Genomic DNA, 26,301 nt, shown 5'->3' with positions numbered 1-26,301 from the left:
GCTGTTTTGTTTAGTTTTTTTTTTTTGGAGCAACGGCGCCACCCTTCATGACTACCTGAAAAATATTCTACGTCGATACCCAGATGGTGAACACATTTTAAAAGTTGTTATAATGGTCTGTAAAAACTCATTATAACAACTACTTTATAAAATGCTTCATCTTTTTTTAAATAGTTTTTTTTATAATCTCATTATGTTGTCAATATATGGAGATTGTTTCTTTTCATATGGCTTAAAAAATTTCCTGCTGCATTATATAAAACTACACTCGGGTGAATATTTTGCCTTGACTGTTATATCCTGTCCAAATGATTCCGGTTATATTTTCAAATAGGGTGATGAAGGGTCTGAATGCCTGGCTAAGCTTTTTTATATGGTGCAAACGTAGGCCAAAACTTAAGATGGCTACACTCCCAGGTTCAGTAAGGGGTCTAGACTTACCAAATATTAGAATATATCAAATGTGTACTCACATGTGATATATTCATGATTGGAGCGCAAATAACTTGCGCTGTAGCTGGTTGGGAACTGAAACTTCCCTTTCAAAGTATCCACAGTGAAAGAAAGGAGAAAGAAAAAAACCAACGAGAATGGTATGCGACAAAAAGAAAAAGAAAAAAGAAAAATTACCTGAAACGTTCCAATTAACAATGACGGAGGGTGACAGTGTTATATCTGCTATGACATCATACTGGTATTGCTAGGTTAAACACATGTTAATGCAAGAGAGTGTGAGTGGATAAGAAAAGAGTGTAGTGGATTCTTATCTGGAGTGAAGTCAATACAACCACGGAGTGATGCCGGGGTCGTGCTAGAGCTGTCCGTCCATGTAGAGTCGGTCCACAGCGATGACAGCGCGGGAGCCTTTCTGGATGAAGCTACGTCGGACTGGGAACAGGACCTTGCGTCGTTCCAGGATCTCGTTGGCGTGGTCGTTTACGCTGAAGTCCGTTCCTTTCAGCTCTCTGCTGCGACTCTTCACCTGTTCCTTCTGTTTGAAGTGGCCGAATTTGGTCGCAATTGGACGTGGTCTCCCAGTCGCTAACCTCATGGCCCTGATACGATGCACTCTTTCAAACGCGATGTTCTTCACGGTGTCCTCAGGCAGCTCCAGGTGTTTTTAATGAAGCTTTTCCACCGCTATTTCCGTGTCCTCTCCAGCAGATTCTGGAATACAAGAGAGCACAAGGTTATCTCTCATGCTACGGGCTTGTAAATGATAACAGTCTCTCTTTTTTTCTTCTTCTATGTTTAGCTGGGTCACATTTTCAGTAAAAGATCTGACCGACTCCCGTAGCGTGGCGTTTTCAGCAGTCTCCAGGGATTCTCTCAGAGATTTAAATTCCCGGTGTGAAATCTCCACCAGGGACATCCTCGCATCAAAACTGGACAATCGCTTGTCGATTGACTCCAGGATGTCTGCAAAGTCATTGCCGGTGTTGTGCCGAACAGTGATTGTCTGCCAGAAAGTGATTGCAGCTGCTTAAAGCTGTAGAACCCAGATTACTTACGTAGACAGCTACTTTCTTGCAACTGATATAAAGTGCAAAAAAATAAAATAAACAAAACATTTTAAAAAAACGTTCATGCATTTGTTATTAGGCAAAGCTATGGAATTATGGAACTTCTTCTTGTAACCAAATTATGGCACTTGTCACAGGTTTGTTTGCAGTGTATAGCACAGTCACGAATAAATACGGCAGCATGATGTAATAATTAATGAATACAGGTTTAGTATATCTACTCTCGTTGTTTATATTTGTTTATATTTGTTATGAGACTGCAGAATAGTAGTTAAAACAATAAAGAACTATTGGGTTATTAGGTTTATACATGTCTAGTATCTTTCCTCCTGTGGAATCTGGAAGCTCCACATTGTTTAAAGTGAAGTATTCCCCATTTGACTAATTTTACATGTCATGGCGACTGTATTTGATACAGTAACAAAGCTGATTTGTCCATAAGCTGGAGAGATGTGATTTAGCTATATCATCTATGTCAGTCCTAAAAGCTGTATCGCTCTCAAGTAAAACAAAGTCTATGTTATGTTTCTCTGAGATTTTCTCATCAGCTCTTCTGTATTTATGCTTTCTTCTAGATAAAATAAGTGCTGAACTTTCTGTCAATACCCACCCTATTACTGAATATAATACAACAAAATTTGTAAGACTCATTGTAAACATGTGTTTCATAAAACAAATGACGACTATATGAGTGAATATATGAGTCGCTAAAGCAACATCCTCCTTGTACTACTGCATGGATCTTCTACTTGTACAGGCAAGAGATGTTGAATCAAATGTAGGTGACAGAAAATCCATTCATTTATCAAAGGCTATGACAGACACTGGAAATATGGGCACATATTGCTCTTGTGGACAATTGTTCCACTTCAGCAGCTCTTCATCAGGAAATGGGCTGCAGTTTTTTCTTGCAGGAAAACGGAGCTGCTTATTTCATTCCGATAATATGGTGTTGCACAAGGTAAATAGCATATTTTCTCAGGAAGAAAGAGGAGTAGTAAAAGTAAAATCTATTTTTTATCCACTTCTAGTGTCCTTCCTTCCCGTGGAATGTGGAAGCTCCACATTGTTTAAAATGAAGTACAGCTTACAGTAATTCCCATTTGGCTAATTTTACATGTCATGGTGACTTTATTTGATACAGTAACAAAAGCTGAATTGGCCATTAGCAGGGGAGATGTGATTTAGCTATATCATGTATATCCGTCCTAAAAGCTGCATCACTCTTGAATAAAACAAAGTTTTTCCGAGAGATGTTCTCATAAGCTCTGATGTATTTATGTAAGCTGTATGTATGTAAGCTCTGGCATATACTATTATATATTGTACATATATTTATTAGTTTCAGATGTAGCCATTCTTGTATTTTGCTTGTTTACATTATTGTATTTTGCACAACTCTGTTGCTTGTGAAGCTCGCACACAAGAATTTCACTCACATGTGCTGTACCAATGTACCTGCACATGTGATGTGACAATAAAAGTGATTTGATTTGATTTGATTTTTGTTCTCTTCTAGCTAAAATAGGTGCTGAACTTTCTGTTAATACCCACCTGGCAACAGAAAAGTTGCCAGGTGGGTATTCAGTAATAATACATGGTGTTCTAGCTAAACCGGTTTTCATGTTGCCTCGTGATCAGCTATTAACAAACTGCAGAGCTCGTGATTCATCACATTTATAACAACTCTGATGTGTCCACCTCAACCTTCACAACTAGAACCTAAGCTCCAAAACCCAAAAGATGTCTTTGCGTTAATGAGTTGAGTCTCTTCAACACAAAATATACCAATAGAAGAATGTACCTATTGCAGTTCCCTCCAGGCTTGGATTAGATGTGTCATTAAGGCAAGTGTCTAATATGCTTGTAACACCTTGAGCTCCCATTGTATCGCACTAACTTTGTAAAGATCCTTACTTCTTTTTTCTATCTTCACATCCCTTCAGTTACAGGCGCCACCCTGCTGTATGTAGAGATTTAGTGTAAATTATCAGTTGAAGGAGGAGAGAACAGGAGGCAAAACACAAGGACCAAATCTGATATATATGTGAACTTTTTCCTTACAAACAATATATGGAAACATGTATTGGCCAGATATGTTGTTAAGGTGTCATTATATTCATAACATGACTTTACAATGAATAAAAAAAAATGCTTTTAACTTTAACTCGTGCTCCTCTTCACTGACAACTGAACATCCAAATGGGGTCCAATGACATTTTTTAGATTTAGGTTCATTATCTGCTAACACCCAATTAGAATTTCCTTTGTGAAAACAAGATTCTCATGGAGACCATATAGACATGTTAGGTAGTTGGGTTGATTATACCACTTGTTGGCTTGAAGGTGGTTGGAGGTACACTTGGAATTCTAATTCAGCAAACTCCATTTACTAATATGGATGATTAAGATTCACACAGACAATTCTTGAGAAACTTAAGTACATTTAATGATTGTGTACAATCGTTTCTTATCCCCGTCTCTAATTATGTTTCTTTGAGTTCAGTATATGTAAACGTAATCTTTAAGTGAGCATCAGTGTCTTTAAACTGCTGAAAACACTTTGATTCAATGGTTTGTCTAATCTTGTGCAGGGCTGATCTCATCTTAGCATAGATGTCTTTTGTATGTTCATCTCAGCCGCAGCTCATGAATTGCAGAGCTCAAGTAATCCTGAATTTGTGAAATCTTAATTCTACATTGCCATAGATGGTGGTTTAACTTCAGGGAGAGAGTCAAAGTCAGCAAACTTCAGAGATTTTTTGCTGTCAGATTTTACTGGTATTAGTGGGTACAGTTTTTATGTCACACTGGCCACTGACACATTAACATTAAATGATACAGCGAAAAAGTGAAATCACATTAAACAGACACAGTTAGTGTAAAGTAGGTAATCTTTATTCCTTTAAGAACTCCTGAATATACAGTAAATGAACAAGGAATGAAATGAAGTAATAATCTTAAACTTATTATATACTTATACGTAATTATAGTAATATTAGCTAACCCTTGACCCCTTTTTAGAAATATGACAGGCATTGCCATTTCTTTTCTTTCATAAGAAAACTTTTATTAAATGATAATAATAGGTTGCGACAGATTTCTGCCAATTTCTTTTGCATTTGCACTTAACATAACAAAATTACATGCTGAGTGTCTTCTGTCACCAAAAGTTATGGATGTCAATAGTAATAAGTGTTTAAAATGTAAGAAAAATAGGTAAGAATATCTCTAAATACATTAGACAGAACTTCTACAGTAGTTGCAGCTTCACTCAGTAAGTAGTCTTCACATTTGCCTTTTCATAAATGTTATATTACAGTAAGTATATTGCTTCCCAGCAGGCATTTACCAAACAACAATGAAGCGGTCCAATGACCTCCCCCCAAGAGTAGTCAAAAATCCCAACTCAGTTGCATACAAAAAATACTTGATATACGCATTTTCAAAATAAAACAAAACACATAATATATCAATATCAGAAATGAGCAGCTTCAAAATGAAAGCAAAGCAAAACAAAGGCATATAGTGATTACATGTTTCCTAAGTGAATATTCATGAAAGTGCACAAAAACCTTTGTTGTTTATACTTCATACTAACATCATTCAGTGATCATTACTCAAAAAAAAAAAAAGGAAAAAAAAAGAATACAACTTAAATTCCTTTTGGTTGTGATGCTAAATAATATTTCAGTTTGCACTGTGGATATAATCCTTTTAAAATTTGGAAAAACAGTTACACTGACCAATACCTTGTTTTAAATCCTTAATTCACATATGCTTCTATTTTATTAAGGAGCTCAGATGCCTTGTTCAGTGCCAGCATTTCATTCTCTGATCTGAATTGTCCGTTCGGTATGTGAGGATATGGATGGCAGTTGGGATATTGAGTCTTTTTGGGATCCACTCCGAGTGTCTGCAGGTTTTTCACAATCTCAGGCAGATCTCTCAGTTGGAGGCTGTAGCAGGAAACTTGTGCAGCAGTGGCTGAAATTGAGCTGCTGTTGGGGCGTTGTCCATTTCTTTTATAGCATGCTGCTATGAGAGACTTTTCCACTGCTTGATGGACCTTAAACAGACACCACTCTGTGCTCCCTCCACCAGTGTCTTTGTGAGCTGCATTGAGATCGCAGCGAGCCTGTCTACACCAGCGCCTGGCCTCTTCTTTGTCTGGCCTTGGGACATTTTCATTGTGGGTCCAGAAGTTGTAGGAATGGAAACCTCTATAGCCTCTAGAGAACTTCTCTCGAGTATTTCTGTGATACCTGGCCTCCCGATTCCACTCTTCATAGAAGCCGCTGAAATTTGTGTTTCTGCTTGAAAAGGTCGAGCCTGCAGCTTTGGGTTTGCTGAGCTCATCAATTCGATTCTGTAAATATTTGAATGCCTCATTGGCGAGAGACTGGCAATCCAGATTTTTGTCAGGGTGCCACCTGAGGTACAGTCTCTTGATGGCTTTGTGCCTCTCCTCCTCAGGAAGCCTCCAGATCTCTGCCAAACATTTATCAATTTCCCTTTTAGCTTCCTCAACAGAGGCTGGTAAAGAATTTGTTGATGATTCAGAAGAATGTGGCACAGCTCCTGTCAGTGGTTCCAGCTCCATGCAAGTGTTTTCTTCTGTTTTTAGCGTCTTCTTCTGTGGTCCTGGCTCCATGCATTTCCTCCTTTCTGTTTTTACCTTCTTTTCTCGTTTAAACTGAAACAGAACAACACAGCTGACTTCAATGGGCTCATCTTCTCCTACTTCTATTTTGTATCTCCATGAATATCGTCCATTGCGACCAGGCAGTTCTTCAACAATAACTGCATAAATGTACTTGTCATCAATGCTGTAGCCAACATATTCCCCTTCTTCAAAGTTGTTGAGGACATTCATGTCCAAACAATCATGCCATTCTCCTGGAACCTCTGTCCCAGGGGCTGCTGGACTAAAAGAGGAACTTTCAGTTTCAGCACTGTCACGGATCTGATTTTTAGCCAGAGTTTTCCGAACATCTTGCAGATCATCACACATGAGGAGTTGTCCCAGCACTGGAAGGTGAACCAATGCAATTCTGTTTCCTAAAAGAACATTAATCTCTTTTGTCAGTGTCATGATGACTTCATTTATTACCTTGTGAGCCATGTCATCATTGTGCTTTAAGTAAAAGGTGCATCCTTGTTGCCCTCGTTCCACAGATACATCAGTTTCTTCATCAGTTTTGGGAAGTGGTTGTTTATTGAGCCAGAGAGCTGTTTCCAAAGTTTTGCAGCAGATAATCTGTATACTGCCAAAAGTCTGCTCACATGTGTTAGAAGCATCTTCTTGTGTTATTTTGCCTTGAGAATTCTCTCTAATAAGACAAATTAATCCATATTTAAAGGCTCCTGAGGAGAGATGTTTAGCAAACCATCCACTAAATTCACAGCCAGTCCCAAGTTCACAAAGCCGCATCTTTGATTCCACAACTCTTTCCTCTGTGAACTCAGACAGCATCTTTGGCTGAAATTTCTGAGGCAGCAGTTGCAACAGCTGATGATGCATGTATTTGTCGTTGCCCAAATAACATTCACTGAGTTTCTCAAGCAGCAGGAACTTGTTCTCCAGCGCTTCCTCCAACCTTTTGGTCTCAAACACTGTGTCGTTGTAGCAGAGTGTGGATGATGGGTATAATTTACCATCTACTGCAGGAAGATACAGAGTCTCAACATTTTCAAGAAGCGTCTGGTTTCCCTGAGTTCTGATTAACTTAAACAACTGCTCAACAGCTCGTTTCACAGTTCTCAGCTGGTTCGAATGTAGTTCCTGTTTATCACAGGAATCAGCGTAAACTGCTGCCAAAACATTACAATATTGCTCTGCAGTAGCTTCGTTCTTCACACCAATTTTCTGAAAGAACGGTGCATACATTGCATCTTCTGGAGTAATCTTGTACAGATATGGTCTGAAGTCAAGATCATAGAAAAGAGACAGACACATGTCATCAGGCCTCATAAGTTTTGTGTCTTTTTCAACCAACACAACAGGAAGACCAGCCAGCTGGTTTCCTTCAAATCTTTTTGCTTGCAGGTAAGCGTACGAATTTCTGAACACTTTAGCTCGTGTTTTGATCAGGTGGTCAGTTTCACATGGTGACTGACAGATGTTTCTTATGTTACTGGTTACACAGTTTGGAGGTGGTTCTTCATGAGCTCCTGCACTTTTTATCATTTTCTGAAGACTTTGTGACATAATTGGCAGGTCTATAATTGGCATTGAGGTCCAAATCAAATCCTGATGTTCTGGATTTTTTTCAATCAACGAGCCTCTAATTTTAACAGTAGTTCCTTCAGCTGCAAATGGTTGGTGGTAGTTGGACAGTTCTTTTCGAATCATAACTGGAAAAATGAATTTGATGTCGGCAATGCTTTCCAGCAACCTTTCCTTGTTGTCTTTGGGATCACATGCTTTATTCAAGGCTTTCCTGAAAAGTAATGATGATTTCCGTTTCAGGTCTTCAATTTTTCCTTTTCCTTTTGTTTCTGATTCCAGCTGGTACGCAAAATTTATTATCTCATCGTTTGACACAACATGCTTCATTCCAAGTTCTCTGACCAGCTCTTTTGCTTTTTCTGTTGTGTAGTCTTCTCCGTCACACAGCTCAGTCCAAAATCTGTTAGGTACAAATTTCTCTTGAGGCAGCATTTGTTTGTACAGCTCCACTCTCTCATCAAAGTAGTATGATGCAGGCTCCAGTCTACCTTGAGAACTGTGAATCAGTTTCACTGTCTTCAGTAAAGAGATGATAGTTTTCTTGTCCTCTGAAGAGTAATGTAGTGACAGCAACAGCTTAAGGCTGTGAAGAATCTGTGTCTCTGTGAGTTGGTGTACAGCAGGTAGAATGAACTTCATGAAATACTCCAAATCATCCAGGACCTGAATGGTGAGTGTTTGTGACAGCATGTAGTTCTCAGAGTTGAACTTGAGAAAAATGCTGTTGCTGTTGGGCAGGTTGAACAAATCTGGAAATTTCACTGAATAAATGCTGTTGAGAACATAAACCTTTTTAGTTCCATCAATCCTCACTCGTTCACCATGTGTTGTTTCAAATATTGGTAAGGATTTGAGTTTCGTCACATACTCCTGATTGTCTTTGGACTTGGAAAATCCCGATTGCAGGAACATCTGAAACTTATTCATATCATCATTTGAAAGCTGGGAAAACTCTGAGTGATTAATGTTGTACACTTGATCCAACACTGAGCTTTGATCATCTACATCAAGAAGTTCATCTTGTAGACATGAACGTACCTCTCGGTCCATTTTAGAGAAGAAAACATGATCAAACCTCATAAAACCAAGTTTGAAGAGGATGCCTGATATGTCTTTGTGTTTCTGTGAGGCAAACACAACACTTGACATGTGTTTCATTGTTTGCAGCAAGTGCTTGTTGTTCAACCTTGGACACACAACAGGTAAAATGTAGCAGTCACTGAAGAGTTTCCTCACATCACTTAGTGTCAGACTTTGTTCATCAACTCTAGATGTTGGTAGTTTAATTTCACTTGTTATGAACATCCAAAGTGATTTCAGCCACTCCAACATTGTCTCATTTGGGACATGAAGACCACAGAGTGGATCAACATAGCAGTTCTCAAGAAGATGCTGAATTAATGGTTTCAGATATTTCTCTGAGCAGGTCAATGTCATTTTTTGGATGAGTTTTAAACTTTGAAGAAGTTCAATGTGGTCTTTGTTTGTCTGATAGTCTGCAAATTTGTTCTCGTAGTGAAAGAAGAGATCTTCATATCCTGATATCCACTTGAGTGACTGGGAGTTGAAAACTGTCAATACTTTATCTTTTGTGAGAAGAAGCGGAAGTCCATTGAGTAAATTTGAATTGTCTTGGGTGACCTTTTGTGAGGAGAAATCTTTTAAACAAAAACTCAAGAGCTCCGAACATCTTTTCTCATCTTTGATCAAAGTAGCACTTATGGGTAAAGGCAAATCCTTATCTGTTTGGGTTGGATCATTGAGAGGCTTTGCTCGTAGGAAAGTCTGCACAGAGGAGGGACTGACCTCTTTCACTTCAACCCCAGCAGATCTGAAACTTTTCCAAATCCTCTGCATGTTTGTGGAATAAGGAACCAGATTCATTCCAAGATCTTCCAAGATGGGCATCAGCTTGTAGTTTGTCAGGTTTGTCAGATAAGGGTCCTCAAGTGAGTCTGTTTCACTGACATTACACCAGTCAAAAGAGTATTCTTTAATTTTTCTATCTGCAATTTTCCGTGTTGAGCTCTTCATCACAGGGATTACATCAAGGCCTTTTTCTTTCAGTGATCTGTATACTCCATGTATCATTTCATGCCAGTCTGGGCAAACATCCTCGGACACAGTTGGCCAAAAACACAAGTATTCTGTACTGAAACATGAGTCAATAAATGTAAGGGAAACTTTCTTGACTGCAATGCTGCGCCTGATGTAATGCAGGAGGTCTGCATAAAGCGGAGCAATGACGTTCTGTTTCAAAATCTCATTCCAGTTTGATTTCTTACTCTTCCCATCTTCTTTCCAAAGGCTTCTCCTGGCAGAATCAACCTCAAAGTTTCCATTTACATGTACTGGCAGTCCAGTTTTCCCTGGCAAAGGAAGTGAACAAAAGGCTTCTCCTTTAAAATCCATGACGCTGGATCCCTTTGTGTTCACATGTGCAGCTAATGATGCTTGGGGAAGTTTGTCTGATAGTTTTAATTCAAAGCTGTCTTTGAAGGAGCCAAACTGTTCTGCAACAATCCACTTACTTTGTCTTTTATCTGAGGTGGAAATCACAGTTTCATAGAAAGTCTTTTGTGTTGCTAATTTGTCTGATTGCAGTGCATTTTGTAGATGTTTCACAAAAGCATCTTTCTCGTCCCGACTTTTCTGTGGCAGATTTTTTTCAACCTCAAAGATGGTTTTAAGTCCTCCTGAATCGTCACTGATTTCATGGACTTTGATTTTGCAGATGTTTTTCAGAAAGAGAATTAGTCCTTCAGGATCTTCAGACAGGGCAGAGCACAGTTCTTTCATGTCACGGTCAGTGACTCCTTGCTGTGATATTTTGGAGGTATTTGCATTTGTACCCATTCTCAGAGGTAATCTGAACATGGTGCCGTCTTTAAGAGAAAATTTGTCTGGAAGAAAGGATTTGTAGACATCTACGTACATTTCTTTGAAAGTGTCAGCTAGTTTATAGCCAATGCCATATCGTGGTTTATTTGAATGATTTTCAATGTATTTTTGATTGGGGTCAGAAATGCAAAGTACTTCATCTCCTGTAAGGATCGAAGGGCAGTCAGTCAGATGGTAAACAGAGTTGAATCCAACTCCGTACTTCCCTATCTTCCCTGGGGTGCTGTGCTTTCCTCCCTCTCCCAGCCGTTGAATTCCCTTAATGTCAGCATCAGAAAACACTTTGTTGTTGAACACACAAAGTGCTGGACCCTGGAGATTGTTCCATTTCTTCCCAAATGTTTTTACTTTCCCATGTTGTCTTTTGTCCCAGATGAAGTGAATTTCTGTTGCTTCTGCATCATCAGCATTTTGGATGAGCTCTTTAAGGATATCCTTCTTTGATGGATAGGCTGAAATTATGTTTTTAATACGAACAGTCAGCTGTTCCTGCTGTTCAAACTCAAAAGCTAATGGTGTCATTTCATCAACTATGTGGTTTTCCAGAGAATGATGCCTTGTTGTTTTGATTCCAAGGTGGCGAGCCATAACACGTGGGATATTGTCGTGACATAATGTGACACCTGAAGTGAGTGGCATCCATGGGCTGTCATTGTAAAACAGCTCACTAGCAAACTGCAAAACTCCATGCTCATTGGGTATGAGACAGTCATCCGTGATTTTGACTTTGGCCTCAAATATCCCTTTGTTTAAAATTGTGAGGCAAACTGAGAGATCACTCTTTGGTAGGGGCTTGTTTCCATGTTGAACTTTTAATTCCTGCAACACAGTTAGAAACTGAGTGGTCGTAAATTGTTTTTCAACACCTATACATGTCCAGAGGTTCGTGAAGCTTGTGAAGGCAGCTGGAAGTACGTGGAGATAGGGCTTTGCTTCAAATTGCCCGTTCTCAGCTGCACGATCAACATTCACAAATGTATCGCCAATGAGGATGAATGGAAATGAACTTGCTTGTTGTGAAATGTAAGTGGCATTTCCAGAGTCACAGATCCACTGATCCAGACACTTATAGCACTCAAATGCTATTTTGTAAAGCATGGATCTGTCAATGGAGTGTGCTTGTTTGCTTCCTTCATGCAGCTGCTGGAGCACCACCTCTGGCTTCGGAGTGCTGTTCACGCCCAAGATCTTTAGGACTGGATCACTGTGGTGCATTTTCAAATTACTATTATCCAGCACTGGTTGTGTCATGTTAACGAGAAGGGAGCATTTGTCACTAAAAACATCAGTGGGCCTTTTAAGTGTTACATTTCCTTCCATTTTTGCATCACCAGGTGAATATGCTGGAAGAAATGCAGTTGTCCTGAGTGTTTTCCAGTGGTGAGAGTCTTCATCATAAATGTGATTCTTCATCAGTTCAAATAGACACTTCAAGTGGACAAATGCTTTCTTTTTGTCAATGCTCCAGGTTTTATTAATTGTGCCTGCTTTCTCTGTGATGTCTTCCAATGGGAGATGGTCATTTGCCATACCGAGTTCCAACAAACGCTGAATCCTTTTTGGAGATCTGAAGTCATTTTCGGATCCACCAAGCAAGCGTCCCTCTTTTGGTTCAAAAAGACAGGCCACCTTCCCTGTAGGATTCACAAGTTTCCTGACATGTTGGAGCTGTCCACCCTTTGTGGGTATGCATGGATAGCAGAGCAGCAGATTGTCAATTTCTTTGATATGAAGGTCAATAGCATGCAGCACAAGGGTATCTCTACTCTTCGAGTCCATTGTAGTTAGGTTACAAACACTGCTTCCCTGTAGAACTTCTCCCAGTTCCAGGTCCTGTTTTGTAAAACCTTTTCTAGGCCAGCCTGTTTGAAACTATTTCTCAGCCACAGTGGAAGAGGAACAACATGATTGGGTCCTTTTGCATATTTCTTGCAAACTTGAACTGCAAGGTCACCAATCTTTTCATCATTTTCAATGCTCTCATGTAGAAATATGGCATTGTTCATTGAGAACCATTGTTCTCCATCACTAAAGAGCTCTGGACCAACAGAGTCATCAACAATGGTTGAGTAAAGTGCATCCACTAAAGGCTTGAACGTTTCAGTCACTTTCTCTCTATCAGGCCAAAATGTGTGATAACAGTAACTCACCAGCTGCTTATTTTCTGACATTTTCTTTAGTGCCTTGAGTACAGTAACATATGCTGTCACTACTGGATCCTGAAGGAGAGCTTTGTTCCAGTCATTTTTCACTCCAGTTTCCCACAGACCTTTTCGGTTGCTTGTCACAGCAAATGTGCCATTTACATTGACAGGAAGACCTGTGTGAATGGGAAGAGGAAGGAAGCAAAAGGCCTGTCCAACAAGATCTGTTTGTAATATGGTGAATTTTCCAGTTTCTGGATGATTTTGCAAGGGCACAGCAATCCCTCCAATGGGCAAAGAGAAACTGGCCTGCTTGTTTTTGTGAAGGGCCATTTTAAAGGACTCATCTGTCCCAAAGCAGTTGTACAGGAGCCAGGACTGAAGTTCATTTTCATTAGACTGCTGACTGGATATTTGGATAATTCTGACTGTGCAAGATTCAATTAGTCCTTTGCATTTACCATCAACTTTCATCAGTGATTTCTCAGCATGACGTTGCTTGGACACACTGGTGTCATCAGGAATCTCCATTGCACTCACAGTGGTTTTGGACACAGAGAAGATGGTCTCTATTTCGTTTTCTGTTGGTGGAGTTGATCCATTGTGTGGGATATTTTGGAGGGATAATGTAATGATGTTCTTTAAAAAAAGCAGATGGGTTTGTGAGTTTTTAGAAAAGTGATGTTGAAAATCAAGGATATTGGGTTTTTGATACACATTTGTGCTTATTTCTGATTTGACAGCTTCTTCTTCACTTCGGAAAGGTAGTTTGATCAGAGTGCCTGGATAGGGTTCAGGAGGACTTTTTCTGGTAAAATTACAGTCAAAAATGTTTTCATATGATCCAAACTGACCAGGAAAACAATGAAAGAGATGCTGTTGAGAGAGATCCAGCTTGATTCCAGGATTTGATTTATGTTTGATATGTTTTGTGAGATGAGTAACATTTGGATCAAGTATGAGAAGAGTGTTGCCACTAAGGATGGAGGGGACATCTGTCACATGATACACAGTGTTGAATCCAAGTCCAAACTTTCCAATTTTTTCCACTTTGTTTTCCTTTGAGGCTGAGCCAACTCTGACAATATTTTTCCAATCCTCTGCTGTGAACTGCTCATTATTAAAAGCCCAAAGACAAGGTCCCTGACAAAGAGCCATGTCAGGGTCAATCAGGCTTTCAGGGGCATCTCTGTGTACTCTGAAATCCACCAAGAACTTGCAAACATCTGCCCCAGCATCCTCTGCATTCTGGATGAGCTCTTTGAAGATGTCACTGTCTTCATCGTACTCTTTAAGAATGTTTTTTATCCTCATTGTTATTGGTTCAGATTGTCCACACTGCTCTATTCCTATCTCCTCTGGATCAAGGATGTGGGTACTGAGAAAACGAATTTCCAGCCATTCAGCTGCTGCTTTTGGGATTTCCTCATGTATGACATAAATTTCCTCTTCTCTGCAGTTTAGTTCTTTTAGTCCATTTTTGCTTACATCACAGAAAAGAGCTGTTGATCGTGGTTTAAGGGTAAATTTTCCTCCCTCAGCAATGACTGGCACTGGGATGTCATCCTGAACTGTTTTCTTCTCTTTCCAGAGCCAGTTGAGAATTTCTATTGACACTTTGACCTCTGAGGAACTTGCAAATGGCGGTTGTCTTGCTTCAATTGTTTGCTGGACAGAGTACAGAATGCCTAAAATGTCTTCACTGGAAAGTACTTTTCTCAGGCCAAACTTCTGGAACAATGTTCTGTATGGCAAAAATTCACTTGGCACCTTCCCAATGTAAGAACTCAGATCTAGATTATTTGGGTATTCAAGAACCAGATCCTGGGGTGCAACAAACTGGTTGTGAGTCCATAGCCAACATGTCTCATTGCCCATCATTGTAACAAATACAGAGACATTGTCTTGCATGTGTTTGTAAATGCTGTGCAGCTGTCTTTTGAAGTCTACATCTGTGTCAGGATTAACCATTTCCAGTGCTTTTGATTTCAAGACTGACAGATTCTCAGTCACTTTTTCAGGTGGTGGTAGGTCTTTGAGACCAAGTCTGTTGCTAACTCTGTCACTGAGCTTCCCTGTTAGTGGCATTACATGTCCAACAATGTCCTTATACACAGAATGTCTTATTTCATTTGGGCAAAACAAACAATACTTCTGAGATTTATCACTGAATTGTTTCTCACCTCCAGGTTGTTCACATGGGATCCATTTAAGCATTTTGAGGCAATGAAGCTGTCTGTGAGAAAACTTTGACAGTAAATCATTACTTTCCAATATTTCCAACAGAACCTGAGCTCTTCTCAGAGCCTCGATTTGTGAGTTCATGCATAGTTTGTCAGTCAGCGTGGCAGCACGTAGCAAATGTTCAGGTGAGACATCCATCTCTTTATTCAGTAATCCGATTTCTGTTAAGCTTTCCAGCATCTGCAGTGAATGAGTGTATGAAGGCGGTGGAAAGAAGTCTGACTCAAAGATGACTTTAAAAGTCGGAATTCTTGGATCAAAAAAGTCAGATGCCTTTTTCAGCTGTCCATTCACCTCAATGAAGCTCAAGTCCTTACAGCTAAATTTCAGGGATTGGTTTTGTGAGAAAAGCACCTTACCATGCTGTAAAATCCAAGTCATTGTTTTGTTAGTGTTGTCACTGCTGCAAGCGCCTTTCCTTATGCTGTCAACAAGAACATTGGCTGCTTCGGCAGTGTCCAAGAGATGAACTTTGAGCAGCTGTAACAGTCTGCGGTCAGTCTCAGTAGAACACTGGATTATGGAATCAGGCATAGGGAGCTCTGTTGGTACTGTTAGGCCTGAGATCAGAAGCACAGCTTGTTTTGATTGAGCTGCAACACTGAATCCTTTCATGGTTTGAAACAAAGGCAACTTCAAGAGAAAATCTTTCTCTGCTTTTGAGAGAGAATCCAGATGAGAGAGATAATCTTTTAGTTCATTGTGTGCTGTGTGGGAGGCGGATTTGAGTTCTGTGACAAGATGCTGGAAATCTAAATTCATCAGGACCTTCAAAACACTCCTTGGAGATGGGCACAGCACGTACGAGTCAAGGTCTTCATGCTTGAGCCACTCATTTCCTCTCACCACTGTCCCACCAACTTTTTTCACCAGCTGAGCTATTCGGTCTGGCAAATTCAGCTGTTTACTTTTCTGAAAGATCAGAGTTGTGTTCTGCTGTAGTTTTGCTACTGATACAGTCTGACTGCCAGACAGAGGACTAACTGGTATTAGAGGTATGTCAGTGAAAGGACTTAACTCATTAAAATGATTGTTGAGAAACCTCCAGAATTCTTGAAACCAGTCTGAAGGTGGATGCTGACTGTTGTTGTTGTCCCATGCAACAACGTTCTTCCCTGTCTGCTTCCAGTCTGGTGGCAAATATCGTCTTGCATATTCAGCCAAATGGGATGCATCAATGTTGGTGACCTTGAAGAAATCTGAAGAGCAAATTAAAAAGATTTTTTTTTAAAGTTAAGAATAAATGTGTGTGCTAAAATGTTTAGCTGTGTACAAATGACTCTGCATTGTTTAAAATTACTTTCACTTACTTCTTCTGGCCAGTTCTTTCAGATGTGCACTGCAGGCTGGAGTCAGATCATGTGGGATGAAGAAGGGTTTACAGAATGGCAGCAAGACTCTATAAAAAAGTGCAATGGATTCTGTCAATCAAACTGTTAGGAGTTCATTCAGTATAGAAACATTCCTGAACCTTCCAAATATTCAGTTACAATCAATATGTGAATAACACATAAAAATGGCAACTTTAGTCATGATAAATATAACATTATTTTAAATATTGATAGATGTATGGAAACCCTACCTTGGACATTCATGGCTGTCAATCAAAGCAGTGTCTTCCTCTTTGTATGTGAAATATCTGAAAGAGCCATCACTGAGTGGAAGGAGGTGAAGACCCTCAAGTTCTTTGTATTGTTCATCACCTAAAATGTACTCCAAAAGACTGAGTTTGTCATCTTTAGTGATGTTATCCACACCAGTCCTGTGGAGAATGGCCCTGAGGAATGCTGGAGTCACATGTTTTAGGGTAGCAGGGTTTGGGTAGGCCTCATTTATAGCCCTCGCAACACTAGCTGGTAAAGTGACAAGATTTTCTCCACATGACACTAAAGCCCTTTTAATGGCAGACAATATGTTGGTGCTTGTTGGGCCATTGCAGGGGAAAACAGCTTCTGATGGAGAGATAAACTGTCTTTCATCTTTAGCAAGAGAGAGGATGGCCACGTTCTGTCTGAATAAGTGATGAAAAACATCCAGAGTGAGAGCATGCCATTTTTCTTTGTGTTGTATCTGAGTGAGATCTGGCCACAGATTGTACACAGAGGAAACAGGGAGGATAGAGTTTTGGGCAAGTTTAATGGCATCTTGAATGATCTTGATGTATGCTTGTGGAAACACCTTCTTCATCAGCATTTCATTCCACAAAGCATGTTCATCATGTCTCTGGTCTTCCTCTTGCCATTTGATGTGTCTTCTATTGTCTGTGAGGCCAAAGCATGCATTGACATAAACTGGGAGTCCTGTCTTATTGGATTCATTGTTTGGAAGGGGGAGAAAGCAGCTCAGTCTGCTCTGGCTACAGTCTCTCTTCTCACCACAGGGGAATGCCAGGTCAACTTGAGGTAAAAAGCTCAACTTCTTTGTAAGCAAATCAAGATCTTCTACAACGCCCTCTTTCATGGTACATGTTGTCAGAAGCCACTTTGTCTCTTTTTGGTCTTTTGAACTCACAGTTATAACTTTGAACCTTGTTAGACCCTCAATGACTGACTCCTCTTCTGGCTCCAAAACATCATCTGTGGGGACTGAGGATTTCACTTGAAGTCTGGTGTTAACAGCTCCATCTTTACTAATATGTAACAAGGACACGGAGGTGACATTTTTCAAGAAGAGGAGACTCAAATCTGCATCTGCAATGAAGCTATCAAAAAGCTCAACCACTTTATCTGAGTCATACAGATTATCAGAAATTTCTGATTCTTCATTGCGTAAAGGAAATCTAAAAATTGTCCCATTGAAGTGCTGATCCTCCATGACAACTTTTGACCATCCATGGTCACACACATGTGAGACTATATCTCTAAATGGCTGAAACTGATCACGCATATTCAGCAGAACTTCTTGGTCTTCAGCATCATCCAAAGACCACCGAAACCCTCCACTTCTCTCTCCAAATACTTTTTCTTGGGGATCCATCATGCCAAGGTGGCCTGAACTGAATATACTTGGAACATCTATGAACAAAGTAAAGATATGCTACTGTCAATTGTTTATTTAAAAAAACATTACTCTTATCAAGTGTGATAACTATACATAGTTTCACCTGTTATGTGGTAAACAGAGTTGAAGCCGATTCCAAATCTCCCGACTTTGTTCGGGTCGTCACGCTTGACACTCCTTCCAGCCATCTGAATTCCTCCCCAGTCGTCCTCAGTGAATGCGGCATTGTTGTAGGCATAGAGAGCAGGACCTTCGTAAAAATAAAACATTCTCATGGATTGGTGATAATACATAAAAAAAGAAAAAGAAAGACTGAAAAAAAAAAAAAAAAGAGTTACATCCCCCCCCAACAATCTATTTTCCTTATTGTCTATTTTTGTTCATTTTAACATTTTTTCATGTAAAAGTAAAAGAAACGTTAGAAACATGTTTTAGAGAAAAGGTTTTTTATTTATTGTTAATCAATAAATACCTTGAAATTTTCCCAGTTCTTCAGTCCAAAGGCTTTCAGTCCCATAGCTTCGCTCATCATGGATGAAAACCACTTTTGTGGCTTGAGCATCATCCGCATTTTGAATCAGTTCCTGATTGACCAACAAAACCAACTATTAACATTAGACAGCCAATGGAAGCTAGTAGGGCTGCAAAAATTCATCAAGTAATTTAATTCTAAAAAACATTCGACACAAATTCTTCTATGCTGTGTTTAACGCACGGCTCTGTAGCGCGCTCATTTGCCAAACAACGTAAATGCTAGCTTTTCAAAAACACTGATAACACACAATAGCAGCAGTGATGTTGATGTTGGCACAGTTTAATGTGGAGCCAGAGTCTGTTTACACAGAGCAAAGAGTCAGAGCCATTACCAAGAACGGTGAGGTCAGGATGAGCGTCCAAAACAGCAGGGCTGTTCCTGTAATTACCATTAAAACCTTTACTGGAAAAAAGCTCCTGGGAGTTTAGTCTGACACCAGACTGGTAAAATCATCATTTAATTTCATAAAAGCGATACCTTCAGCAAACAGGGGTGAGGCTAAAGGAGGAGATGGGGTGTACCTGACCTGAGGGTTTTTAAACTTACCTTTTAATAATGTCAGAAAATCTTCCAACAAGACAGAGTAAAGGTACATTTTTATTCCTTAGTTTACTTTGTGATTGAGATTTTTATATATCTTTTGCATTTAAGAAACTGTTTTCTTTAAAAGCTAAAATTTCAATATAGATTTTATTTTATTTATTTATTTTTACAGATCTTGTATGCAGTTAAACTTTAAAACATTGCAGTATGTAAAATTAAAACCAATGCACTCCTGGTTCTTTCTCTTTTGATTATTTATTATTGCTCATTAATAAGACAAAAGTATTTCTTATCAATTACTCGAATAATCAATTGAATAATCGATAGATTACTTGATCCCTAAAATAACTGATAGCAGCACCCCTACAAGCAATTTTTCCTTACTTTAGCAGGAGAGGTGATGTGAACAATGGTTTTGTTCCAAGAAGCGTCCCATCTCTCCTGTGAACCAGCATACTAAACCTTGAAAGTGACTCGTTTAAATGGGATCTAGCCCTGCTTTAATTAGCCATTTAGGTTTCCTACTGTAACATCATATATTTTGAATTATTTAAAAAACAAGAATTGGATGCACAAGGTTGAATTTATTTTAGATTTTCTCTAATCCACAGAAGGCCAAAATATAACATATAATATATATATTATATCCATCCATTCATTCGCTTCCGCTTATCCTTTTCAGGGTCGCGGGGGGCGCTGGAGCCTATCCCAGCTGTCATAGGGCGATATATTATATACATACAGTAACTTAAATCTTTTAAGTGCTACTGAAGGTTCTACAGTGTCTTTTACAATGCCAAGGCCTATTAAATTCTTATCATCATTATTAAATCATAACTGGCTACAACTGAAAGTTTACAGGATTTACATTTATTTCTTACAGACCTTGGTCTGTGAGAAGACCCAAAGACCCATTTTTGCCTCGCCCTGGACTTAGAGGGTGCTAACAAAGAAAAAAGCACCTGCTCCAAAATTTGCACCTTCTGCGCAACTAAAATTTGCAGCTTCCCACAAGGACAAGCCAAATACATTCAGGAGAAAAGTTTTATAGTCAGACGAAAACAAAGATTCTGGTATTTGGCCACAATGAAAAGCAGTCAAGCTGAGTCTTTCAAACCTAAGAACAGTGTGCCAGTTTGTCAAGCATGATGTCAATAGCATCATGCTTTGGGGCTGTTTTGCTGTGGTACTGGTACATTACACGAAGGGGATGGAACATTGAAAATTGACTACTTTAAAAATTCTTCAACTTTACATCCAATCAACAGTCAGACAGTTAAAATTTAAACACCATTGAGTGTTCTAACATGACAATGATCCTAAACGCACATCAAAACCGGTTTTGAGATGGATAAAGAAGGCTAACTTAATATATATCTTTGACCCTTGGTGGATTAGGGGAAATCCAAAATAAATCCAAACTTGTGCATACAATTCTTAGTTTTCAAAGAAAAAATTATCCTGACATTCATGCCCCTGTGTATGTAAACTTCTGAACACAACTGTATACTATTAGTGTTGAATTGTACCGTATTATATTTTCACATTTTCTTCCAACATTAAAGCACACAAAAAAGGCAACTGAGTATGCAGAAGAACCCTAATGTACATGGTGCTTATGTGGTGCAAGTGGTGCAAAACCTCAGAAAAAACAGAATTATAGTAATGCTTGCAGTCAGTTTGCAGTTTACATCCATGTTTCCAATAATCCACTAATTTGATCCCTATCCAAGTCAAGCATCTAGGATAGAGAATGTTGTTTGTGGTACAGATCTTGAAGCTCAAAAAACATGTGCTCACGTTTGACCTGTAAAGCTGATTCCACACACAAGTTTATAGCTATGATAGCCAAAAGAGTTTTAAATATATTTGTGACTACAAAGAAACTGTATCCAAGCAGCAAAAGAGATCAAATAGTCAGACAATACTCACAAGGTACACATCCAGGATTAGTGTTGCAGTATTGAACAATAGCCAGAAAAGTGTTTTGTTTTTTTTAAATATTATGTTACTGTAAACCAGAAATTTGACCCTTTAGATATAAAATATCATCATTTCCTAAAACGTATCCATTTGTGTAAAATTTGGTCAAAATTAGTTTATGAGTTCTTCACACTATGAAAGTTGGACACAAGGGCGTAGATTTGGTTTTGGCATTGGTGGGGACGGATGATTCAACCGCCGAACTCTGCCCTGTTTCTTTTTTTTTTCCTTTTTGTTTTGGCTTCTTAATAAAAAGAGGAGAAATATACTTGCCTACATATGCTATTCTATGTGCTTTTAAACCATTTAAAATCACAATTCATAGTTTTATATGTGAATTATATAATGTTAAATTACTATTAAACAAATGACTGACTAAGTATTTTAGGCTTTAGTTTACTTCAGCCATAATCCATATAAATCAGGTATCATACAAAAATAAAAATAGCTTCAAATATAGTCATGACAATAAAAGAATATGACTTTAAGGACTTATCATTAGTTCAGTTATAGTACACCAACATCTCTGATACATTAGCACTAAGGGAACACTGAATGACCTGGTGGTTTTTGTCCATAAAACTACAAGTCTAAGATTACCACAAAGTAAAAGATCTCTCAGCAAAATTATGCAACAGTTTAGGCACTATTGCCCCGATCAAATCAGTGAGCTGAGATTTTCTATTCTAAACATGAGCTACTGTTACAGCAACAGACATGGACTACTGGTGCCCCACACAACAACTCAATGTCCACTATGTGAAGGAGCCAAACACATGCCTTCTCCTCTCGTTAACTGAGATAAACTGCTGGCATATTTGTTTTACATCTATACTGTCCAGTCTCTCCTGGTGGACATGGCATACAGCAGCATTGTTTAATCTCATTTGAGTCATTGTTAACCTTAGCCATCTTTTTAGTCTTCTGAGAGCACTGAAGCTTCTTTCATGTGTACATGTGTTTTATCCTCAGATTACAATTATTATTCTGTGCTTGACATGCCTCATGTTTGGCCCTGGCTCTTCCCCTCTGACTGCACTAGGACATATTGCCACCTGATAAAATAACACATTGATTCATGCCATATAAAAAGTGAGACATGTCAATTCAGATTCTTTGTCAAATATACACTAATGAAACAATTTACATCAGCAGCCTAACAACTGTCATGATAATAAATACTAGTTAATCTATAGCACCAAAACATCAGTCAGTCACCTGTGACCTTGCCTCTTCACCTCTGTCTGAGCTACAACATGGCAGAGCTGCCTCTGTCACCTGATAAATAACAGTGAGACATTCCAAATACATGCAGTCACACATGTGCTTCAAATACAGTAATGAACCAACAAGTTATCATCCAATTTCACCTGTGATCTTGTATCACAAATAGAACATACATGACAATAAGAATAAAATGTGGAGCTGCTTCAGTGTTTCTGTCACTTTGTGCAGATCTTGACTCATCAGTAATGTTTGTAGGATGAGTGCATTTTTAAAACAATTTGTGCAAACTGCACTACAAGGTGGATATTTGCAAAATCATGACTACCTCATGACATTTTGTCTCAAAAATTAACCTATGAATATGTCAGTACCATTAGGATGAAATTATTGTGTCACCAACATTTTAACGTTAGACATATAATTTTAACAGCCTCTATAAACTAATATCCTGGCTTGCTCAAAGCTGCCGTTTTCTCTGACAGTTTCAATCAAAATTAGAAATGCTGCTCTGAGACCGAGATAACTAATAGTGCTGCCTGTTGTGCAGTTAGTTTCCAAAACACGTTATTCATGGTTACATACAATTTTTGACTGATGTGGGCCAAAGCCTGTAACGTTATTATGATGGACACATTTTATGAGTTAATTTGCCTTTAAGCGACTTACAGGTTTCTTTGAAAAATACTTATATCCAGGTTCTTCCTTTTTGCTGCCAGCCTCCTCTCCTCCTCGCAGCGCAGGTTTGCCGCTGCTAAAACTAAACAGAGCTCCCTGAAAGGCACAGCCAATCACATTGGCCATATTTGTCACATGAGGTAGGACTCCAGTAGAGGACGTAATTTAACTCTTTCTGCACTGCTGGGTGAATGAGACGCTGACAGATCGGTTTTTTTTTTCTATCGGGTTTGATTTTCTTTACTCGAATAGATCAAATTATTGGTGGGGACAATTCAATAATCGCTGAATATTGGTGGGGACATGTCCCTTCTGTCCATGCCAAATCTACGCCCTTGGTTGGACAGAACCACGGTGACATTAGTCATTGAAGTCTGTTATGAGGCCACAATCTTAGTGTTTTCTTTTTGCTGTCATTTGTCTTGTTATTTTTTGGAAACCGGGTGCACAATGGTGCATCTTAGTGTGAAAATAGTGTTTTTTAATAACAAGGAGTTAGCCCGTTACCCTCCTTTGTGACAATTTAAATGATCACATAATGATTTATTTAAAAGTTATTTACAAAATGGACTTAATGTTTTTTTTATCAGCAAGGTACAAAATGCCAAAATAAGTAACTGAGACAATTCAATCATTAGGAAAGCATTTACTGATCAGAGCCAAGGGACAGTTTTGAAACCGGATTTCTAAAGGACTGAAAATCCTTTTGCAACCCCATGAAGTACTTCAAGAAGTAACTGATGAAATGGGCTTTTGGCAAAACATTACACAAACCTTCAAAATTTGTCCGCCATCTGGATATCGACGTAGAATATCTTTCAAGTAGTCAATGAAGGGCGGTGCTGTGGCCCCGAAAGAAGTCCTATAAAAAAGCAACAGTATCAGCAGAGAAATTAAAAAGCACTGAGTTTGAATTTTATTTAAATTGAATTTTATTTAAACCAAAGTGATACACTGATTATAGGAACGAGCTACAAGCTTGTGTATTTTACTTGTATTCTTAGCCATAAAGTTCTCAACTTTCAATCAGATAACAGCTTGTGATGAAATCAGAAGACACTTTATGGGACAATAAATTTAAAAGGGGCAGGTACTTGATGTAATTTGGATGATAAAACGTTGAATATGAACTTTGCATTCAGTATGTAATTTTAGGGAACTGGTTACAAATTTTTGAACTCATTCATGGAGATGAATGAAGATGTGCACTCAAAGACTAATAAAAACATTTCATATAGTGATTCAAATAATTACACACTGAGCAGTAATTCAATTCAATAAATAATTTGACCTACAAGTAAAATGAGAAAATAACATTGGCGCCAAAAATCATATTAATATGTATCAGCACTTCCTACAGTACTATAGAGCCACACATTTTTTGCGTACAGTACTTCCTACAGAAATACTGTTCTGTAGGAAGTGCATAGCAGTATTTCCTATTGTTTTATATACAGTAGGAAGAACTGTATACATAACATTAAAGTAAAATCAAAGTAACTCACCGAGCTTTCTTTTTTGCTTTCAGACTCATTGTTCCAGGGTTGGTTCCTGTAAGAAATTCAGGGTATTGTGAGCAGAACAAAGTCATATAACATATCCTCTTGAGAACCAGCCTATTCGTTTATGTCCTCTGTAATAGACATTTGTTTTTTGGTCTACATCTTTTGACTTATTTGAGATATCCCACTAAGTCCTGATGTACTAAATAGAGGACATTCTGGGCTTTTTATTGATATCTCATGTGTTTGGGTGGCCTCTAAGAGGAAAGAAATATACACGATCGCTGAATAGCAGCCAACTTCCTGTTAACTCATTCACTGCCATTGACGTCTATAGACGTCAATTGAAAAACTTAAGTTGACTGCCATTGAAAAACTTACGTTGACTGCCATTGAAAAACTTACGTTGACTGCCATTGACGTCTATAGTTGGCAGTCAACGTTTTTCAATTGACGTCTATAGACGCCAATTGAAAAACTTACGTTGACTGCCATTGACGTCTATAGACGTCAATTGAAAAACTTACGTTGACTGCCATTGACGTCTATAGTTGGCAGTCAACGTTTTTCAATTGACGAAAAACTTACGTTGACTGCCATTGACGTCTATAGACGTCAATTACGTTTTTCAATGGGAGGGGCTAGAATACAACCTCGGGCAGCTTGTCAGTGAATATCATCTGCTTGAAATGTATTTTTCACAAAAAGCTCGTTTTCTCCCTTTTTTTGGTCAAAACAGGCATTTTTGGTGGAACCCACCTCTCTTCTACAGCTGATTACTAAAGAATGGAAAATGGTAGAAACAAGCTTTTTTTTTGGATGAAAGAAGAGAGTCTGTTCTTCATTTTGGTAGGTTCAGCGTTTATATGATCATAACACACAGTTTTCTGTGGCTCTTCAAAAATGAGTAAAAATGCTCAAAAACCCTGGCAGTGGGGAGTTACCTGATTTGAAAATGGCTGGCAGTGAATGAGTTAATCAGCTTGAATTTAAAAAATCAAATATGCTACCTACACGCTGCAATGATTTGTAGATTACATATTGTGATATATGCAACTTATAATACTCTAAGTTGTTTTATTATGTATGTTGTATTCTTGTACAGCACTTTGGTCAACGCTCCTGTTGTAATTAAATGTGCTATATAAATAATTAAACTATTAAACTATTAAAGAGCCACACTTTGTACATATTTGCACATCCTTTAAGGAGTACATTATACTAAGTAGCAGTGTTGGGTAAGTTACTTTAAAATAGTAACTTAGTTACATTACTAGTTACTTCTCTCAAAAGTAACTCAGTTACTTCAAGTTACTCGTTACTTTCAAAGTAACTAGTTACTAGGGAAAGTAACTTTGGTTTTACTCAGAATTCTCTTGTTAATGTGTTGCTTCCATAACTTTGCCAGTCTTCTAGCTTGCTTACTTGCCACAAGTGCACTGTGCCACCTACCAATAGAAAGGAAAAGATAATGTGCATATTTCCACGAGAGAAATCCCACGCCTGGACCGTCATTGACTGCTGCCATGATTCTAGCCTACGTCACAGCGTCATGTGCGCCTTTTACATCCAACACAAAAACTGCAGTCGTGGTGCTTTCGATTGTACTCAGAACTCGGAAATTCTGCCTTCTGAATAGGAAGATGTAGGTAACACCAGACTGCAGATGAGCTGCATACAGGGCTGGACTGGGACAGAAAATTGGCCCGGGCATTTTGACTAGAGACCGGCCCACCATTATAGGAAAAATCATAAAGCCTTTGAATGAAAACAAACACTGTTGTGACAGTGA

The 26,301-nt window shown here is 38.7% G+C and overlaps 1 protein-coding gene across 2 annotated transcripts; it reads right to left on the bottom strand.

Annotated features, from left to right (window-relative positions):
* Window positions 1-24,993, bottom strand: LOC102308229 (sacsin). Of its 2 annotated transcripts, XM_042219163.1 has the most exons (8): window positions 24,513-24,987; window positions 23,782-23,869; window positions 18,517-18,628; window positions 18,148-18,294; window positions 16,627-18,058; window positions 16,355-16,443; window positions 16,063-16,243; window positions 1-1,167 (listed from the first exon to the last, which is right to left on the bottom strand). In XM_042219163.1, the coding sequence occupies exons 1-8, from the start codon at window positions 24,596-24,598 to the stop codon at window positions 1,101-1,103; spliced, it is 2,202 nt and encodes a 733-aa protein (XP_042075097.1). In that variant the 5' UTR covers window positions 24,599-24,987; the 3' UTR covers window positions 1-1,100. The 2 variants fall into 2 exon arrangements, with proteins under 2 accessions (XP_042075097.1, XP_005918442.3); XM_005918380.3 differs by lacking the exon at window positions 1-1,167 and having other exon boundaries at window positions 12,320-16,243; window positions 24,513-24,993.
* Window positions 24,994-26,301: the final 1,308 nt, after the last annotated feature.

Source organism: Haplochromis burtoni, unplaced genomic scaffold (genome assembly GCF_018398535.1).
Source record: "Haplochromis burtoni strain Fernald_Lab_line unplaced genomic scaffold, NCSU_Asbu1 Contig_29, whole genome shotgun sequence".
Taxonomy (NCBI): domain Eukaryota; kingdom Metazoa; phylum Chordata; class Actinopteri; order Cichliformes; family Cichlidae; genus Haplochromis; species Haplochromis burtoni.
This window is presented reverse-complemented; position numbering and strand designations above follow the sequence as displayed.

Excerpts from the sequence above, each read along its gene's own strand:
- LOC102308229 (XM_005918380.3), bottom strand. The coding sequence starts at position 24,598 with ATGACTTTGTTCTGCTCACAATACCCTGAATTTCTTACAGGAACCAAC. Across the intron at positions 18,629-23,781 it reads ATGGCGGACAAATTTTGAAG|GAACTGATTCAAAATGCGGA; the intron begins GTTTGTGTAATG and ends TTGGTCAATCAG. Across the intron at positions 16,444-16,626 it reads GACAGCCATGAATGTCCAAG|AGTCTTGCTGCCATTCTGTA; the intron begins GTAGGGTTTCCA and ends ACTTTTTTATAG.